Source organism: Engraulis encrasicolus, chromosome 9 (genome assembly GCF_034702125.1).
Source record: "Engraulis encrasicolus isolate BLACKSEA-1 chromosome 9, IST_EnEncr_1.0, whole genome shotgun sequence".
Lineage (NCBI taxonomy): Eukaryota > Metazoa > Chordata > Actinopteri > Clupeiformes > Engraulidae > Engraulis > Engraulis encrasicolus.
This window is the reverse complement of record NC_085865.1, coordinates 42,970,677-42,991,627: the sequence shown is the minus strand read 5'-3', so window position 1 is coordinate 42,991,627 and position 20,951 is coordinate 42,970,677. Positions and strand designations below refer to the sequence as shown.

The following is a 20,951-nucleotide window of genomic DNA, read 5'->3' as shown; positions in this document are numbered from 1 at the left end:
TATTTTTTGTGTTATTAGTTTTAAGTTTGTATTCTTTTTTTAGAGAAGTATATGGGTCAGTTGTTTTAAAACATCTCTCTCTCTCTCTCTCTCTCTCTCTCTCTCTCTCTCTCTCTCTCTCTCTCTCTCTCTCTCTCTCTCTCACACACACACACACACACACACACACACACACACACACACACACACACACACACAAACAGAGAGAGAGAGAAAGAGATACAGAGAGAGAAGGAAGGAGGGAGAGAGAGATAAACATTCAGAATATCTGTTCCATGAACAGTCTGAAGGCCTGTAATATTCCTTCCGTCAGTGTGCATCTCCATCTCCGTCCTACATGTACGTGTATTGAAGCTCAGATTTACCAGTGCCTGCCTGTATTATTACTCAAATGCATAGTACATGTACTCCATTTCGAGACAAACAAGCGCCCTCTCTCTCTCTCTCTCTCTCTCTCTCTCTCTCTCTCTCTCTCTCTCTCTCTGTTGCATTAAGAAAGCATGGAGCGCTGGTGCACACCCACACTTAAATATTACGCTTATCGAATTTCGAATATCCATTTTTGAAAACATGGGGACGTGTAATCACATTTGCTTTCATGCAGGCGCACACACGCACTCGCTTGAAAAGCTCTGGTGCCGCGCAGTGGCTTCTGGTTGATCCCTACTTCCTGGATCTTGGCCTTGTCTGTTGCGTTTGCCCGTAACGTCTGTACAAATCCCGAAATTTATGTTCGGGGCTGAGAGACATGGCTCGATGTTTATAGTCCTCGCAAAAAAGGTAATGGTTGTCTCTCCTGATGCAAGTAATGAGACTGATACGGACTATATCAGATTTCTAAATACAGACGTCAACAATAAATCGAGGCTAGATTGGTTGGAATTAGGTTAGCTCACTTTGAATGCTATCAGCTTAACCCACAGCTGGTCTCCCAGAGAACACCCAGGCATTGAATCTAAATCAGTCACTTAGTGCTATCCGGCGGAACAATGGGGGTAAAGAAAGCACTACGCTGCGCTGTGTTGTGCTGCAAGAGCCTCACGAGAGAGGGAGAGCCAAAGCAAAAAAAACACCCAAGCCTAGCGATGGCTCCTTTTATTTCCACATTGCATTTCATAAATGATTCAAAAGGGAGAACCATGATGCAACATATGAAATGTTATCTTAAAAATGGGCGCATTGTTTTCATGGAGCCCTAGCTGTTTGTGTGTGCATTTGTCTCATTTTGGTGAAAGAAATTTCACATGCAGATTAGTGTGTAACTAGCTTGCTGAAAAACAACCACGAGAGCAGATTTAGCATGAGCGAAAAAGCAAAGGGGGGAGGTGGAGGTGGAGGAGGTTGAGGAGCCGGGGATAACACTCATTAGGCAACACAACACCTGTTACATTTACTGAACCGCTATTGCATAAGAGCTTATTGGAATTGATCCTGGCTCCTTATGGAGCTGAATGCTAAGGCCTGGTAGGCCTAAACATTAAAGAATGTATTGTTAATTCAACACTTATACAGTCGATTTAACATCTTCTAGAGTGTATTTGGTGCCAGAGTACTCTGTAAGTGTTGAATGAACACTGTATTCTTACTGTGTATGTTGTCTATGGGACTATACCGCACTTGTAAACATGTCCTCAGATGTGCTGAAATAGCAGCAGAGCAGGTGGAATGCTAATAGCGCATATTACACTGAGTATGAGTGTTATGTTGCCAGACTACACTAATCAGTTGAAATGGAGACACATTATTAGCAGTAAGAGTATGAGAATTTGATGTAGCCAAACTACACAAATCAGTTTATTCCTCCTTTAATTTCCCTAGGATAGTCACATTGAGGTTCTAGGAGTCCTAGCCAAATGGAGTTGAAATGGAGACACGTTATTAGCAGCAAGAGTAGTACCAGACCTACTAGGCAAAATGGAGGAAGAAAAAGCAGATTATACTTCACAAGGTCAAACAGGACAGCAGAAAATACACTATTACTATTAGCAATCATGCTCTTATTACACCAGATGTGGATGTGGTGGGGTTAGCCATGAGAACCACCCACCCACACCCAGGAAATAATGTAGTCATGCTATTCAGAATGTGCACTCTGTTAGGTCAAGTGGAGGAAGGAATAGAAGAACGAGAGCGAACGAGCTGTTCATTTCAGGTTTCTGTAATTATTATTCCTTTGAGATTGCGTCTTTCTCCTCTCTCTCTCCTCTCTCTCTCCCTCTCTCTCTCTCTCCCTCCTCTCTCCTTTGAGGACACACAAAGGGGTCCTTCACTTCACTCGGGGCTGTCTGTCTCTGTATCCAAGGAGTGTCTAATTACGGGCTCTGTAATGGCTCTCTAGCTCTTTAACGACCGCAAGTTGTGTTTAGCCAACAGTCTTAAGTAGTTCAAGAAATCACGACACGGGGTATACACAAAAATTAAGTCTCTCCTTCAGCGTGACCCTGCCTCGTAGCCTTCCTCTCCTCCCTCCTCCACCTCCTCCTCCCTCCTCCACCTCCTCCTGCCTCCTCCTCCTCCTCATTGAGCCAGCTTTGTTTTTCCAGACGAATCGTAATTACGGAACCAATTAGGGGGTCACCTTGAGTTTATAAACTCGTCTGCGGCCTGAAAAACTTCCTGGTTGCCTTTCACCCAGACTGAACCTGCCTGTCGAAGGCATAGAGAGACGCACAGGAAGAGGAGTGAGGAGAGGGAGATAGGGGGAGAGAGAGAGAGAGAGAGAGAGAGAGAGAGAGAGAGAGAGAGAGAGAGAGAGACTGTCTCACTACACAGTGAAGAGACAGAATGACAAGAGAGACAGAGAGAGAGAGAGAGAAGGAGAAGTAGAAGTAGAGTGAGTGAATCATGCTGTAATTAGGTCCCTACCCTCTTCCTGGCAGAAGGCTGGGCCTGCCCTGTCCTGCCTGCTTGCCTGCTTCCTCCTCCATCATGGAGGCAAAACACACACACACACACACACACACACGCGCGCGCGCGCGCACACGTACGCACCCCCCCCCCCTCACACACACACACACACACACAAACACACTGCCCCCTCTTCTCCCCTCCCAAAAAAATCTGTTTCGCCTCTCTGAGGATGAGGCCCACCCCACCCCAGATAGGAGAGGAGAGCCAGGCTGCGAGAGGAGCGAGTGGGGCATGAGGGGTGTGGGTGGGGTCCAAGGTTTCTGCCAGCTGGGTACCGGATTGGGGCCGAGGCGTCCGCACCTCTCCTCTCCTGGTGGCAGGCTAGTTATCTGGGTGCCTTTTTTTGGTGTTCCCGAAAGGCACCACCAAAGGCGTCCTGTATAAATCTCTCTCCTTGGTTTTTGTAGGCCTTGAAGACCCCGTTGTTGTCTCCCGGGGAAGGGAGTTTTATTTTAGGCAGGCCCAGGATAGTCAGTGGTCCTGGCCTGTTCTCTGCACTCTGCGTTTATTTTTAATTTGCCTGGCGAAAGTCTGGTTAAAAATCTGCATCACACACAAACACAATTGTCTTGCTTTTGCTCTTTTTCTGTCTTTTACTATCCCTTGCTCCTATCCCCATCTTATTCTCTCTTTCCTAACTCTTAACTTTCTCACCCTGTTTTTATTTCTCTATGTATCTCTCTCTGCATGTGCGTTTCTCACTTCCTATCTCTTTCTTTCTTAACCTCAATGTCCTCCTGTCTCTGTCCTCTCTCTTTCTCTTCTCTCCTCTCTCTTCTTCTTCATATCCCTTTCTTTCTCTCTCAACCCCTCTTTCGTTTCCTTTCCTTTCCTTTCCTCACTTTTTCTATTTTTTCCTTTCTTCGCTCTCATCTTACGTGTCTGTCTTCATGTGGCATTACGTGATTAAGGCTGTGTCTGCACCGTGCTCTAATGCAGTTCATGCATATTCACTAGGCTCTGGCGTGTGTGTAAGAGAGAGAGAGAGAGAGAGAGAGACACAGAGAGAGAGAGAGAGAGAGACACAGAGAGAGAGAGAGATAGAGAGAGAGCAAGCTAGCCTGTGTGTGTGTGGGCCTGTATTTGTGTTCAGCATGTCTGTGCACAGCTGTGTGTGTGTGTGCGTGCCAGTGATTGTTTGTTGTGTACTTGTGCGTGTGTGCATCCGTCCGTGCGCACATTCGTGATGTCTGCCGCATTTGCATGTGCACGTGTTTTGCTCTGTACCTGGCTAGAAGTCAGAGCAACTGTCAGGGCCGAAGCAACAAACTGTGGGCCCTATCTACAATCAGCTCCAAAGGACCCCCTGCCCCCTCCCAGCCATACTGTATATCTAAATCAGACACTGAGTGGGCCTATACACAGGGTCCTGGTGACTCAGCCACACTTTACCCCCCTGTACGATACCCCTGGCAACTGCGGTGGCCAGGCGGCCTCTGAATGCCCAACCCCAACCCCAAGAGCTCCAGCCCTGACCCCAGCCCCCCTGCCAACGCCGCCCTGCGCTGGGCGGAGGCACCGCGATCTTCACACATGGATGCCTCTGCATTCCATGACCTATATAACATGTTTCACGCTTCGCTGGTGCCCTTTGCCCCCCCCAACCCCCCCACCCCAACACTAACACAGGCAGGCGCCACTGTGTTACAGGTACAGCATACATATACACACAGCCACCCAGTCAGCATGCATCATCAACAACAGCAGCAGCAGCAGTCACAGCAACAACAACCAGGGCCACTGACAGCATTGGCTGGGCACAGGACAAAACCATCTGAAAGCCCCCCCCCAATCCCCCACCACCATCACTCAATACATGCAATGTCATGGGGACCCAATTCTGCTCCACCACCCACAGCTCCCCAACCTCCCCCTCCCTGGGCCCGCAACAACAGACCCCTTTGTCCCCTCTCTTGTCAGCTTCCCTGGCAACAACTGCAACAACAACAGTGCTAGCTCGTCTGACAGGGTGCATATGGGCATCTGCCAAAACAACCCAGCCGGCTCCCTTACTGTGCTGTGCTGCGCTGTACCTACCGTACCGTACCATACCTGCTGCAGCATCACATGGTATTAGCTTTAATTCATCGCTTGTGAGGTAGGCGGCTTGCCAGGGATCATTGTTGGTGTACTTTTCCCATTGAGGCCTATGGAAATCATGAGATGTTTTGTTTTCCTTTTTTCTTTCTGTTTTTTTTTTTTGTCTCGAATGTGGCTGAGGACATGCCTAAGAAGGCTAGAGCACTCACTCAGGCTTGAGGTTAAGGAAGGGTGAATAATTTAGTAATTTGATCCCGGCGCATTCTTGACTTTTTGGGCGAAGTGAGTTCAGCCACGAAACGCTAAAGTGCAGGGTTAAAATTAAAGGGGATTACTGTCAACTGTTTTTGGTTTGATTCTTTCAGGGCGCTAAGCCGTGGTCACAGGTAGGGCCAGGTAATTGCGGAAAAGTGAGTGATTTTGTGCAAGTATGTGTGGCGGCGCTAAACATATAGTACCGCCCTTTTTTAATCACAAAAGAGGTGAACAGAACGCCCACCCTGTGTGGGGCTACAAAAACATGCACACACCCACACACACATACACACACACGCACGCACGCACGCACGCACGCACACACACACACACACACACACACACACACACACACACACACACACACACACACACACACACGCTATTATGAGATTTTCACTTACGCCCTTTATCTGTATTTGTGCCTCCTTCCAATTACTGAAATACACACACTCATTCAGACAACATGAACAACATGCAGACACATGTACACACTAATAATGAAAGGCCTCTCTCTCTGTCTCTCTCTGTCCCTCTCTCTCTGGATGTCAACAGAATCCATGTTGTGCTAAGCTATGTCTTTGTGTGCATGCAAGCGTCGTGTGCGTCTGTGTTTACCTGTGTGTGATATTTAGTTGGGCTGGGCTTGGTTCTCTGTTAGTTTGAATGGATCTTGGCCAGTATGATGATACAATGATGTAATCTGTGTGTGTGTGTGTGTGTGTGTGTGTGTGTGTGTGTGTGTGTGTGTGTGTGTGTGTGTGTGTGTGTGTGTGTGTGTGTGTGTGTGTGTGTGTGTGTGTGTGTGTGTGTGTGTGTGTGTGTGTGTGTGCGTGTGTGTGCGCGTGTGTGTGTGTGGTGCTTGCGGGGGGGGTGTTGTCTGTGTGTGTATCTCACTAGGTGGCAGTGTACGACTACATCTGGACAGAGGAGGAGCCTGGAGCGGTGAGGAGTGGGCAGCCGCCGATGGACCCCCCCGAGGGCTCACCTGCAGGGGAGGGCGGAGGAAGCAGCAGCGGCGATGCTGGAGGAGGAAGAGGAGGAGGAGACAGAGGCAGAGATGGAGGCAGCAACAGTAGTAAGCTACAGCTTTGATGCACCAGCCTAACATGGCTTTGAGTGGGCGCGTTCCAAGCGTCAGTTGGAAATTGAATTGAAATTACAAAGCCAACGAATCCATAGCCCCTTAATGCAAGCCGTTACATCAGAGGAGTAGCTTACTGTAATAGTTACTGAAATTACTTCACTACCATAGTACTACACCACTATGACAGTAGTCAGGGCTGGACTGGCTATCTGGCGTACCGGGAAAATCCCGGTGGGCCCTCGTGTCTTTCGGGCCCTTGAGGGCCCGAAATAATAATAAAAAATGATATACATTATTTTTTTGTCTGTGACGGTAAAAAAATGACACATCGGGGCTCATTGGATGCTTCTCTTGAGGCACATTGGCCTAGTCCAATGAAATGCACTGTTTCTCGAAGGCCCGCCCCTCCCTGCAGGCCCTCGCTCGACCCAACTAGTCTGTCGGCATCATCATCCGAAGTCTCGTTGACTTGGATGGTGGCTATTCGGTTAATAAAAACTCTGGTGGTGGAGCAGAGGATACAGGACGCGATATGGAGAAAGAACGGACTGGCTATGAAAAGCGCATGGAAAAGTGAAAGCAAAAACTAAAAGAAGACGGAGAAAAATGTGCTAAAATCACTGACTTGTTCAAAGCTAAAAGCACCACCAGCTCGAGCTCCGGACCGGTAGCTCTTGTGTGGCCGTGGGAGGTGGTGAATCACACCTCAGGTTGGGTCAGCAGGGGTTCGAGCAGGGGAGGTAGAGACGGATACGAGACGTGACCCAGGGAGAGAGAGGTTAGCACCCCCTCAACACACCCAGCTAGCCAATGCAGTGTAGCTATGAGCCGCTCTGCGTTTCGTAATTTCCCATCCCTTTCATTACCTGAGACCAAATTGTCATCCTGACTTCAAATCAGTCATGAATATTTGTACCCATTTGATAAATTCCCATGCACTTGTCTTGTAATTTTTTTTTAATTTTTTTTATTTTACCTTTATTTTACCAGGGAAATAAAATCACATTGAGAATAAAATTCTCTTTTACAAGTGAGCCCTGGCCAAGGCGGCAGCACACATAAAAGTTACATTTACAGACAGGACACAGACAAAACAGAACAAATCAATATGGATAAAGAGATAAAATTACACAATAAAAACCATAAAATAATAAACATAAAACAACATTAGAAGGAGATTAAAATATTAAAAGCAAGTGCAGACAGATTTAAAAGTGTCATTAAGATAGGTTTTAAACTCAGCTACAGACATAAAAACAGCAAGCTTAAGGGATTTCTGCAGTTCATTCCAGTGAGTTGGGGCACTATGAATAAAAGCAGTTTTACCAAATTCAGTTTTTATCATGGGGACATTTAAAACAATGTAGCTACTTGAGCGTAGATTGTATCCTTGACTGCTAAAAGATAAAAGGCTCTGTATATACAAGGGGAGCTGGCCAACTAAGGCCTTGTATACGAATAAAAGCCAATGTTTATGACGTCTAAAATCTAGTGATGGCCAGCCTACTAGGTCATACAACACACAATGGTGCGTAGAATGCTTTCTTCTAGTGATGAATCTTAAAGCAGAGTGATAAGTAGAGTCAAGTGATTGTAAAAGTGCCTTGGTGGTATTTCTATAAAAAATGTCCCCATAATCTAAAACAGGTAAAAATGTAGCTTCTACTAACTTCCTTCTTGCAGATTGTGAGAAACAAGCACTGTTTCTGTAATAAAACCCCAACTTTAATTTTAACTTTGACACCAATTGCTTAACATGAAGCTTAAAAGACAAGTCCTCCTCTAACACAAAACCTAAGTACTTATAAGAGGAAACCAACTCGATGGGGCTGCCCTGCAAGGTGAGAAGAGGTGGAATAGGGATATTCCTTCGGCTCCTTGCAAAGATCATATATTTGGTTTTCTTGTCATTTAGTACTAATTTTAAAGATAAAAGGCTGCGCTGGACTCTTTCAAATGCTTCTTGCAATTTTGAGATGCAGCTTTCCATGGAAGGTGCAGAACAATATATTATAGTATCATCTGCATATAAGTGAATATCTGCATCTGATAGGTTGTCACCAAGATTATTAATATATATTGTAAATAGCAGAGGGCCCAAAATGGACCCCTGCGGCACTCCAGTATCAATATTTAACTTGTCAGAAAGGGAGCCTTTGATTTGCACACTCTGGGTCCTCCCATTTAAATAGTTAGAGACCCAACCTACTGTAGAATCAGAAAGGCCAATACTGCGCAGACGTGATAAAAGAATGCAATGATTGACAGTGTCAAAGGCTTTAGTCAAATCTGTAAACACTGCAGCACAAGATTTTCCACTATCTAATGCATAGGTAACGTCATTTAAAACTTTCATAGTAGCAGTGGCTGTACTATGGTTCTTTCTAAAACCAGACAGAAACTTTGAAAGAATACACTTTCTAGCCAGATAATCCTTTAGTTGCTCACTGAGTATAGTATCAAGAACTTTGGCAATGTTGCGCCAGCTCATAGAAATCTTCCATTTGCCTTGAGCTGTCACGAGATGCTGTGTTGAAGTGAAGCTAGCCCTCCACCCAAGAAGTACCCTGGCTGGCCAGGCAGATTAGCTATTCCGCCTCAGCGTTTTTCCCATGTAGTCTATTGCCTGAAACTAAAGATGTCGTCCCTCCCCACTCGCTCAAATCAGTCACAAATATGTATTGATTTATTTTCTTAAACTTTTTTTGTATTGTTGCGCGACCATAGACTTTCATCTCTCTTTACATGTCAGCTGCCTGTCACAACCACCTGTGCTACGGTGTCTTGTGTATTACGTGTTAATTACGGCACATCCCCACTTTCACTTTCTCAAATCCGAATATCTTGTTTTAGTCTATTGCTTGTAGTATCTTTTGCAACAGTGGTGTTAAACTAAATTTATTTTTGCAATCTTTTCCTTCTGTAATGGCATGTCATGTCATTATCAAGTAGACATCTGGTATTATCCTGAGCTGCCTCTTTGCATGGTAGATAGATAAGAAAGAAGCCGTCTTTACGTGCTGTTTGTGAATCGCTGACGCTGATAGCTTACGCGCTCCCTTTATTCTCTAACAGCTATGAAACATGGTAGCTTAACTTCGTTGTTGTTGGCAATGCGTGTCTGATATTTTATAGGTTTTGTAGAAGAAGATGAAAACACCCACACTTCCCTCTTCATTATACCCCATAGATTTCTAAACCACGCTTAAGTACAGTCCCAGGAAAAAGTTTGTAAACCCTTTGAAATTTCTTACATTTCAGTCAAAATTGATCATAAAACAAGGTCTGATCTTTCCGGAAATCTCAAGAAGGAACAACCAGAGTCTGTTTTAACTAATTCCACACAAACATTTACATGTTATCATATTTTTATTGGCCATAAGGCTATAACATTCACAGGAGCATATGAGTTGTTGCCCTCAGGTAGGAGGTTTAGGATGCCCTCATTTAAGACAAACAGAGCCCGCCAATCATTTATACCTACTAGTATATCCATCCTAAATAAGACAACTGTAAGTTAGACTGAATAGCACACTGCACTTTGGTACTGAATACTGCACTTTACTGTGTTTATGTTGGGTTTTTTTGTCAACCTGTCTTTTTGTCCTATAGAGGGAGGGGAGGCGAGGGGGGGGGGGTCGTGTTTGTCTATTGTGTTCTTGTTTATTGTAATGTCTTTGTCTTTGTAATTGTATCAGATGCACTGAAAATGGCACAGAACAAATTTCCGAAAGGACAAATAAATAATCTATCTATCTATCGGAGAGCAAGGCATAAGTAAGCACACCCTTGCATTAAATAGGTTTTAACCCTCAGTTAGTTGCAATATCCTCATCCAGACTTGTCCTGTAGTTGCAGATCAGATTAACAAAACAATCTGGATGTATCTTGTCTCCCTCTTCTTTAGAGAACTGCCTCTCGTCAGCAAGGTTTCTGGGATGTCTGGAGTGCATAGCTTTATTGACTTCATGCCATATAATCTCAATTGTTTTTAGTCAGGGCTTTGACTGGGCTATTCCAGAATGTGTACTTCATTGTTATGAAGCCATTCTAATGTCGATTTGCTTCTTAAGTATGGGTTGTTGTCACATTTCAGCACCCATCCTCTTGTTCTTGCTTCAACTGTGTGACAGACTTCCTCACATTTTTTTCTGTAAAATATCACAATAAACTTGAGTTCATTGCTTCACTGATAATAGCAAACTTTCAAGGGCCTGAGGCAGCAAGGTAGCCACATATAATGATGCTCTCGCCACCATACTCAGAAGTGGAGATGTAACCAAGAATAGCTAAAAATAGGGTTCATTCTGCCAATCTAAAATTAATGGGGTTTCTGTCCAAAAAAATATTGCTGCACCTTTGAGGTTTGCGAAAAAGCATTGATATGCTTCATAAAATTACTGCTAAATATTCTGTAGACCAACGTTGAAACCAAAGTTGAATTTTTCAGGGGAAGACATAGTATCATGTTTGGAGGAGAACTGGAGAACCACACCTTCACCAAAACATCATCTCCACTTTTCAGTATGGTGGCGGTAGCATCATTATATGCAGCTACCTTGGTGCCTCAGGCCCTTGTCAGTTAGCTATTATCAGTGGAACAATGAACTCAGAAGTTTATTGAGATATTTTACAGAAAAATTGTGAGGTAGTCTGTCACACAGTTGAGGCATACAAGAGGATGGGTGCTGAAATGGGACAACAACCCATATTTTAGAGGCAATTGACTTTAGAATGGCTTCATAAGAATGAAATACACACTCTGGAATAGCCCAGTCAAAGCTCTGACAAAAAACATTTGAGATTATATGGCATGAAGTCAAGAAAGCTATTCACTACAGATATCCCAGAAACCTTGCTGAAGAAGGGCAGTTTTCTAAAGAAGAGGGAGACAAGATACATCCAGATTGTTTTGTTAATCTGATCTGCAACTACAGGAAACATCTGGTTGAGGTTATTGCGACTAACTTAGGGTTAAAACCTATTGAATGCAAGGGTGTACTTACTTATGCCTTGCTGTCCTGTGAATGTTTACATCGTATGGCCAAAGAAAATATGAAAACTTGTAAATGTTTGGGTTGAATTAGTTAAAGCAGACTCTGGTTGTTCCTTCTTGTGATTTCCGGAAAGATCAGACCATGTTTTATGACCAATTTTGACAGAAATGTAAGAAATTTCAAAGGGTGTACAAACTTTTTCCTGGCACTGTATTTTGGTGGTTATGTTGGCTACATTCTAAATCACCAGACAGAACATTCCATTGACTTTCAATGGGGTTTCATTTCTGGCAAATTAGAATTAGATCTTTTTTAAAAATAGAAAAACTTGGTATGGAAATCTATGGAGTATAATGAAGAGGGAAGTGTGGGTCACCAGATCAAAGAACAAAAAACAGCTGACAGCTAAGCATCAATGATATCTGGGCTTTCATAACCCTCATGCAATGCCACTGCCATTGACTTCAATGTTAAACACAGTCAGGTCAGCAGTCTAACCCATGACAGCGGTTTTCTGCAATGAACCAGGCTGAGACTTTTTAAAGCCTCATTAAGCTTTTACCAGTGTTTAGAGTTAATTTGTTTATTCAGATGATTAGGTTAATAGCTTGTTTAGACAACCTTTTCATGATATGCTAATTTTTGAGATCGGAATTTTGGGTTTTCATGAGATGTATGACAAAATCATCAATATTAAAACAAAACAAGACCTGAAATATTTCAGTTGGTGTGCAATGAATGTAAAACATATGAAAGTTTATTTTTTATCATTACATTATGGGGAAAAAATGAACTTCAACACAATATGCTAATTATTTGAGAAGGACCTGTATTATATACGATGTCATAAATACCGATCGCATCGGTGTCGGGCCATCAGGCGTCAAAAAGTGCCCGGGCCCTTTCCAGATCCCAGCCCAGCCCTGACAGTAGTGCACAGGACTTTCAATAATACATTGCGACTTGGTCATTGGCATTCTGGTAACAGCTAATTTATAACAGGGGCTGTTGCTGTGTTCCATTATTCACCCTCTGTACTGTGTACCTTGTTTGAGTGCAGTGAAGTACCCTTTCCACCCTCCGCAATTCACGAGGAGAGTACATTCCGATACCCGTTCTGTCTGATACACTTAACGGAAATGACGGTTGGTCGCGTGTCATCCGAGTTTACCAACCGCCGATATGCAATTCAACACGGAAGGCACTGTTCGTTATGCTAACACTTTTTAAAGTTACCCCTACCTCTAATACACATGGCGATTGTCTTTGGAATCAAAACTATGCTGTTATCACGGAGATTCAACCGTTTGACAGATCTGACACTCAACTACGTCACAAACATGGCGGCCGTTGAGTGCGAAAAGTGTACAGTAACTGCACACTTCGAAAAATGGCCGTTTTGGGGGCGTTATCCGGGTAATTTACAGTACACTTTACCGTCGCGATTAGAAATGGAACACCCTCCGTACCCAAACACAGTGCGGAAAGGGCGGACAGTACGAGTATTGGAACACAGCATGTGTCTTACTGGGTTAATGCTAATTCTTGTGTTTCTAGCAGTATTAGCCAACAAGACTGCTTAACATTTTAACGTACTGTACATTGATGTTTAAATGCTAATGTTACTACTTGTTGCCTTCCGTTCCTGTCGATGTTGGAGGAGAGCGCAGCACCCATGTGTCCATCTACACGCTGCACCTCAGCGGCCTCCGACAGCGCTATAGGCACTTCCTGCGCCAGCCAGATGGGGCCATTGTGGAGGTGGGTACATACGATATGATATGATACGATAACATTGGGTACAGGCCCGCCGACAGGGCGGGACAAATGGGTATGTTGTTGTCCCAGGCCCAGGTAGATAGGGGGCCAAGAAGTAGGTCCACATTTCATTGTATGTATTGGGTAGGGGGCCCTTTCAGATTACTTTGTCCTGTGCCCAGGACAACGGATGGTTGTCTTCCGTTTGAATTCTCTGTGATGTGCTTTGGTCAGGAAAAGATCAGCAATGTCAAGATCAAGACCAAAATCAATAGATCAGAATCCAAAGCCAAAATCAACCAGCAGGAAATAATAAAAAAAGAGCAATTCCTTCTCAGCCCAGATAGTAAAACAGCCATATTTTCCAGTAGTTGTGGACAGAAACTTACCGAAAAATGTATAATATAGGCAAATCAGACAGCTTTAGTTGACAGCTGTCTGTGGTGCAGATGTGGTCCTCAATTGGCCCTCAACTGGCCCGGAAAAGGGACGGGATGTCAGCCGGAAAAGCGACGGGATGTCAGCCAGATGTCAGGCAGAGGCCTCCTGCTGCATATTAGGGGGAGCTGGGAAGGAGACACACCAACAAGGGCAGGAGGACACACGACTATGTGTTCAGCAACACACACACACACACACACACACACACACACACACACACACACACATACACACACATGGATGAACACACGACTGTACGGCTGGATGCAGACTGTACATGTCCTGCTGTTCAGACACACACACACACACACACACACACACACACACACACACACACACACACACACACACACACACACACACACACACACACACACACACCACACCACACCACACCACACCACACCACACCACACCACACCACTCAACATCACACCACACACACATACACAATGTCCTCTCCTCTAATTTCAGTTTTCTTGTCATTTTGCCTCGTCCAGGAAACTCTCTTAACGGGAGATGCGTTGTCTCTAATGCTCGTCACCGTGTGCCGTGCGTGCGTCTGCTCCCCTCTCTGCACACACACACACACACACACACACACACACACGTACGCGCACACACACATACACACACACACGGATGCCCAGGCACACACAGACATACAGACACACACACACACACACACACACACACACACACACACACACACACACACACACACACACACACACACACACACACACACACACACACACACACACACACACGGAAGCGCAGACACACACACACTCGGATGCCCAGGCACACACAGACTCATACACACACACAGAAGCGCAGACACACACACACACGGATGCGCAGACACATACTGCCATAAGTCTCACTCAGAAAAGAATCCCAGACACACAGACTCCTACTGTACCCTGAGGCACTTCCAGCATGGACAGCCAGCGAGGAAGGAGAAACACAGTTCACCCTATTGGGTGATACACACACACACACACACACACACACACACACACACACACACACACACACACACACACACACACACACACACACACACACACACACACACACACACACACACCAACCCCCCCACATATACACACATACGCACGCACATCAACCCTCTACCCCCCTCCATCCCCACCCCCCGCACGCACACATTCAGCACAGTAAACCACACCACACCACACTACATCACACCACACACACACACACACACACCACACACACCGCACCACACCACACCACTCAACATCACACCACACACACATACACAATGACAATGTCCTCTCCTCTAATTTCAGTTTTCTTGTCATTTTGCCTCGTCCAGGAAACTCTCTTAACGGGAGATGCGTTGTCTCTAATGCTCGTCACTGCGTGCCGTGCGTGCGTCCGCTCCCCTCTCTGCCCGCCTGCCTGCCTGCCTGTCTGTCTGCCTGGCTGGCGCTTCACACATTACCGCATGCAGTCAGGCAGCAGCGAGCAGGCTGCTGCCCAGATTGCCGTCTAATTAAATGTACCACTGATTTCACTCGCTAACAACTGCTAGCACATGAATTAACTCCCATCCCCATCCCCATCCCCATCCCCATCCATCCCCATCCCCACTCTCCAAACCTCCACCCACACACTACACCCCTCCACAACCTCTACACCACACCCCGAGAGCAACCTGGATTGTCCCAACAAAATTAATATTTCAAACTTCCCCCGTCAAAAAGCAACTGAGAGAGAGAGAGAGAGAGAGAGAGAGAGAGAGAGAGAGAGAGAGAGAGAGAGAGAGAGAGAGAGAGAGAGAGAGAGAGAGAGAATGATTTGTACAGAGTACACGTCACGTCAGCGGCTAGCTCGCAGGCAGAACTGTTACCTAATGGCAAGTGAAGCTGGTTGTTTGACTGATGAGCAGTAGGGTGAACACACAGCATATTTATCAGTGGCAAAGATAGGCGACACACACGGCACACACACACACACACACACACACACACATACACAAGCACGCACACACACGGCACACACACACACACCGCATATTTATCAGTGGCGAAGATAGGCGACGTGGCACACATAAAATCTACCCTCACGCACACACACACACACACACACACACACACACACACACACAATCACACACACATACACACACATACTGAAATCTACCCTCAAGTGTGCCACGCACGCTTTTCTCTTAAAAAAAACAAAAAAACCCAAAAGGTTTGTTGGTTGTTAATGGGCTAAGAAAGAGGCCTAGAGTGCATACACACACCCGGAAGACCTGATGCTTTCGATGCATCACCACCCCTCCACACACACACACACACACACACACACACACACACAGCCTCTCCATCCCACCCCCATTCCACCTCACTTTTGTCATTCTGATTTATGTGATGTGCGTCCCCTGTGATTCATCCAGTTAGAATCACGCATCTGTTGAAATGTTGAAAAATTGTGAAAGCATGTGAAACATTGTTTCTTGGTCCTCCTGCTGCTGCTGTTGTGTGTGTGAGTGTGTGTGTGTGTCAGGTCTCAGCTGTAAGTCTACGCTGTCACTTCTGCCACGCTCAGCAGTGTGGAATGTCACGCGGTGTCACAGTGAGCGCAACGTGACGGCAGAGTAGCGCGACGCGGGCTGACGCGTGAAAGACGCTGATGGCAGCCGTGTCTGCGCTCGCAAGAGCCACGGTGACAGTAATGCCGTCGCGCGTTCAGTCACATAAAACACACACAGACACACAAAGACACACATCACGCACACTCACACGCACACACACACATACACACACACACCTACGCATTCACATAAACACAGTCACTCACGCAGAGACATCAAACACAGACACACACCTACACAAGTAGACACACACACACACACACACACACACACACACACACACACACACACACACACACACACACACACACACACACACACACACACACATACACACACAGGCACACTTGCACCAACCCACGTACACACATGCACAGCAGATAAACACAGACCTATGTACACTAACACACAAATTCTACATACATGGACACAGTACATACTAAACACAGCTACACATACATAGACGTGCACATGAACACAGGCACATGTATCTCTACACACACACCTTCACACACATCTACACACTCATGCAGATATAAACCCTTACACACGCATATACTGTAGGAATAAACACAAACAGACACAGATAGCACACACACACACAGAGACATTAAAAAGAATATTATATAGTGATATACTGCCTCTTGTCCTCTTTACATATTTAAACTAATTCTTCTCCATATCTCTCCATATCTACAGTGTACACATACTGATGTCAAGTAGAATGATGCATCCACCTCTGCATATCTGTATACATACCATACTGGTGTCAGGTAGAATGAAGCATCCAGGAGTATCCAAGGGGCATTCTCAGCACTCTGGAGCACACTTGAGATGATTTTATTAGTGTTTTATACAATTCTGCGAGTGCTGTGCTATACGGCACAATGCTACAGGGCCCCCTGTATACGGTACAAACTGGGCTACAGATACAAGGTGACAGCTCACTGGAAAGAACTTGTACTGTATGCTGTATGCACAGACAATACAATGCCCCTCAAACAAATACAGACCTTGGACTGTTGGATAGTAATGCAGTATGAAAACAAAAACATAGTTTACGCCCATGGTTTACTTTTTGTTCATGTATTTTATTTATTTTGTATGGTATTGTCAATTTTGTAGGATGAGAGACAAGTATTCAGTTAAATGCCAACATGAGAGTGAAACATTTGGATATACTGTATGCAATGGTTATCCTTTTATCTCTAAATCTTTTACTGTCCAATAACGTATGTCCACATAAGTCCAGTAAGGTGTCTGCCAGCCTGATCTCAAGTCCGTGCTAACAATATGGTTGCGTATATGTGTGATAGCATTGTAGTGCAGTAGCACTCGTTGACAATCCGCATTACCACAAGCTAACTCTGTGGATGTGAAGGTATGCCGTAGCAATGTATTAGTATCACTCCATGTGCACAAAGACATTATCTAAGCCGTAGACAGACAGGCGGACATTAAAAACTCAATTAAGAGGAAACAGAAATGTTCCTTAAGAAAATGCAAAAATGGCAGGAACGCACTAATGAAAAGCAGTTTCTGAATACTGCTGATGGATCTGTAAAAAGGAAGTCACAGACGACTGGCGAAGTCTTTAAAACTCCGGAGTTAATTCAAACAGATGTTTTTACCAGGTTCCAAGTCGCAATGGCTAACCGTTACCGGATAATGCAGCACTGTCAACTTCAGAGGCGGACAGCGAACAGCTTCATCTGTGGAAAACAAGATGGTAGAGAACATAAACGCAGACGCGTTCATTACCCGCCATTGTAAAAACGACGTAGCAGGCTTTATATATGTCTGCGTCTTTTTCTCTGAGGCGACCACCTTAAAAAAAATCTTGTTTTGGCCAACTGTGCTGCATCATCTCACCTCACAAACGCATACACACGCATGCAGGCACACAAGCAAGTACACACACACACACACACACACACACACACCTCACCCGTGTGTGCGAAGTGCAACATATGCGAGGCCTGGCTCCACTTCTGTGAAAGTTCCATTAAAAATGCACAACTAAGGCTCCAACAGCTTGAATATTACCTCTGTGAAAATTATTTATGCGCTGAAGAAATGCTGATGATCACTCTGTACGCAATAAATACAAGCGCCTTTGTGTCCTCTCTCTCTCTCTCTCTCTCTCTCTCTCTCTCTCTCTCTCTCTCTCTCTCTCTCTCTCTCTCTCTCTCTCTCTCTCTCTCTCTCTCTCCCTCTCTCTCTCTCTCTCTCTCTTGCTCTCTCTCTCACTCTCTCTCACACACACAGGGTGCTGATTTCTTAGGTGATGGTTGGGCTGGTGTTGCTTTTTGTGTGGCGCTTTTTTAGTGTCTGTGTACACAAGCATCTCTTTGTCTTTGTCTCTATGGCGTGTAACATTGGTGAGGCCTTTTGTGGTCGCTCAGGTGTTGTTTGTTTGATCTGTCAGATCAGCGAGCTTGATCTGTAACCACAATACTTGTGAAAATATGGCATACACTATGCATATATTATGAAGCTTTAAAAAATTATAACAACCAAATTTTGTTTTACAGAGTATTATTTTATTTTATTGTTTGAAGTATCATATTATTTTGTATATTTAGTGGTATAGTAGTAGTAGTAGTAGTAGTAGTAGTAGAAGTAGTATTACTTTAGTAGTTGTCATCATAGTAAGCAGAAGCAGAAGTAGAAGTAGTATTACTTTAGTAGTTGTCATCATAGTAAGCAAATTCGTAGTAGCAGTAGAAGTGGTGGTAGCAGTAGTAGTAGTAATAGTAGTATCAATATTCCTTGATAGAACTTATAGTAATAGTAGTAGTACTAGTATTAGTAATAGTAATATTGATGCATGTAGTGGTTGTAGTAGTAGTAGTAGTAGCACAGTAGTATTAGACCTGCACACCACATAGCATAGATGTGATTGAGTGTTCCTAGGCAGGTTGCCGTAGCCCTGGGCTTGTCTGTAATTGTTCCTCATCATGGCTGATTTAGACTGGAGTTTACTTTGTCATTGGAATGTGACATGTTTTCTCTGTGCCCAGAGGAAAGAGAGAGAGAGAGAGAAGAGGGCCCAAGGTTCAGATGTAGTGTGTGTAGCATGGCACTGCAGATTAATGACTAAGCTAGCATACCTGTAAGGTAGGAATAGTTTAATAGTCTTAAGAAACCAATTATCCGTGACGTGAGTTTGCTGGCAAAACAAACCATCTGCCTATCGTGATGTGCATCAGTACATGGGCACGCTGGATATGTTTAGTGTTTTGACGTACTATTTGAACTCAAGGTGCATGTGTATCAACAGTTCAGAACATTGTCGTTGTGTGTCATTGCCAAATAATAACACTTTATTTCATGATTTCTTTTATCAGTGTAGATTATCTACATGTATCAACATGTAGTAGTATGTTTGCTATATGCTTTTACTGCGCATATCTAACCGTAACCTTAAAGTACAGTGTACATAACATTATATGCAGTGACATGCTTTGTTTTAATGCACCTATTCAAGCAAAGTGAGAGTGACTTGAAGAGTTTTGTTGCAAAATGGTGTAAACACATTTTAGACCATTTTGGGAAATTGACATTTTTGTATTGGGCATTCCATTGCATTGCATTGCAAAATGCATTTGATATTGTTGACAAAAGCATGCTTGCAAAATTCATACATAGATGATAGGACTTTTGAACAGTCATTTCCAAAAATAAAATGCTAAAGTAAAAAATGGTGGACACACTATTTTGTAACGAGACTCTTCAATTGTATTCTGTATTCCCTGTGGTGTGATGTGCAGGTGATCGGTGACATTGATGGCGATCATGTGGACGGAGAGATGTGCCCACCTGGTCCAAGAACACACAAGGAAGAGGAGGACAGTGGCACCGGATCTTCACAGCAGCTCAGAGAGAGGAAGAGGAAGAAACACTTTTTCCGTGAGTGCAACAGTGTTGGTTGTTTTAATTTATTTCAGAGTTGTTTGAGCACCCTCTTCATATGTTCATCTGATGTTACTGTAGTCTGAAATAAATATTGATAGTTGATAGTCAACTGCTGTAATCACTGTAATATAACACTACAGTGTATGTGAGAGATAATGCAAAGAAAGTTAAAGTAACTATACAAAAAAATGTCTTTTGTTCTGAAACCGTGGATTTGGCTTTCAATGGTAAAGGGGACTGATTGGCTGCGTAGCCCCTTAATGCACACTGTACCTCCTGTGGCACGCTGTAATAGATATTGAAAGTTAACTACTATAGTAATACACTACTATGAGAGTGCACGGGGCATTTAGTAATGCACTACGACTTGGTCATTGCCATTCTGGTAACAGCTAATTTATAGTGCCGTGTCTTAAGGGGTTAAACTAAACATCCTGATTTCCCCATCTCTCCAACGCCTTTACCAGGATGCCACCGAGTGGAGCCAGTAGGAGCGAGTGTCTGTGACTCCACGCTGAAAGACCTCTCCCAGTGATGCTCACAGAGCCTCTTATTTACCCTCCAGCTATACCCTCCTCACACACACTCGAGAAGCAGGTGAACTGAACTGCACACTGTACTGAAGGTGCTCTCATCACAAACACATTCTCTGGCTGGTAAACAGTGGCCCGATGCAATCCAGTGATTTTGGTAGGTTTTAGATGAATGGCTAAGGCTTAGCCGCTAAGCTAGCTTGCAGACCTATAAGGTAGGAATAGCAGAATAGCAGGAACTGAACATTACACTGAAGGTGCTCACAATAACATCCTCTACCTGGGAAAACAATGGCCTGGTGCAATCCAGTCCTTTTGGTTTCTCTTTTTTTTTTAAATGGTACGAGTTGGTTTCTTATTTAAAATGCCTTGTTTGCAACACC

The 20,951-nt window shown here is 44.4% G+C and overlaps 1 protein-coding gene across 1 annotated transcript in view; it reads left to right on the top strand.

The window, feature by feature from the left end:
- ofcc1 (orofacial cleft 1 candidate 1) overlaps nucleotides 1-20,726 on the top strand; it is a 143,697-nt gene extending 122,971 nt beyond the window's left edge. Inside the window, 4 exon segments of the mRNA XM_063206310.1 lie at nucleotides 6,106-6,187; nucleotides 12,950-13,050; nucleotides 19,891-20,029; nucleotides 20,503-20,726. Of these exon segments, the coding sequence (XP_063062380.1) occupies nucleotides 6,106-6,187; nucleotides 12,950-13,050; nucleotides 19,891-20,029; nucleotides 20,503-20,570 (390 nt within the window). The 3' untranslated portion in view covers nucleotides 20,571-20,726.
- Nucleotides 20,727-20,951: the final 225 nt, after the last annotated feature.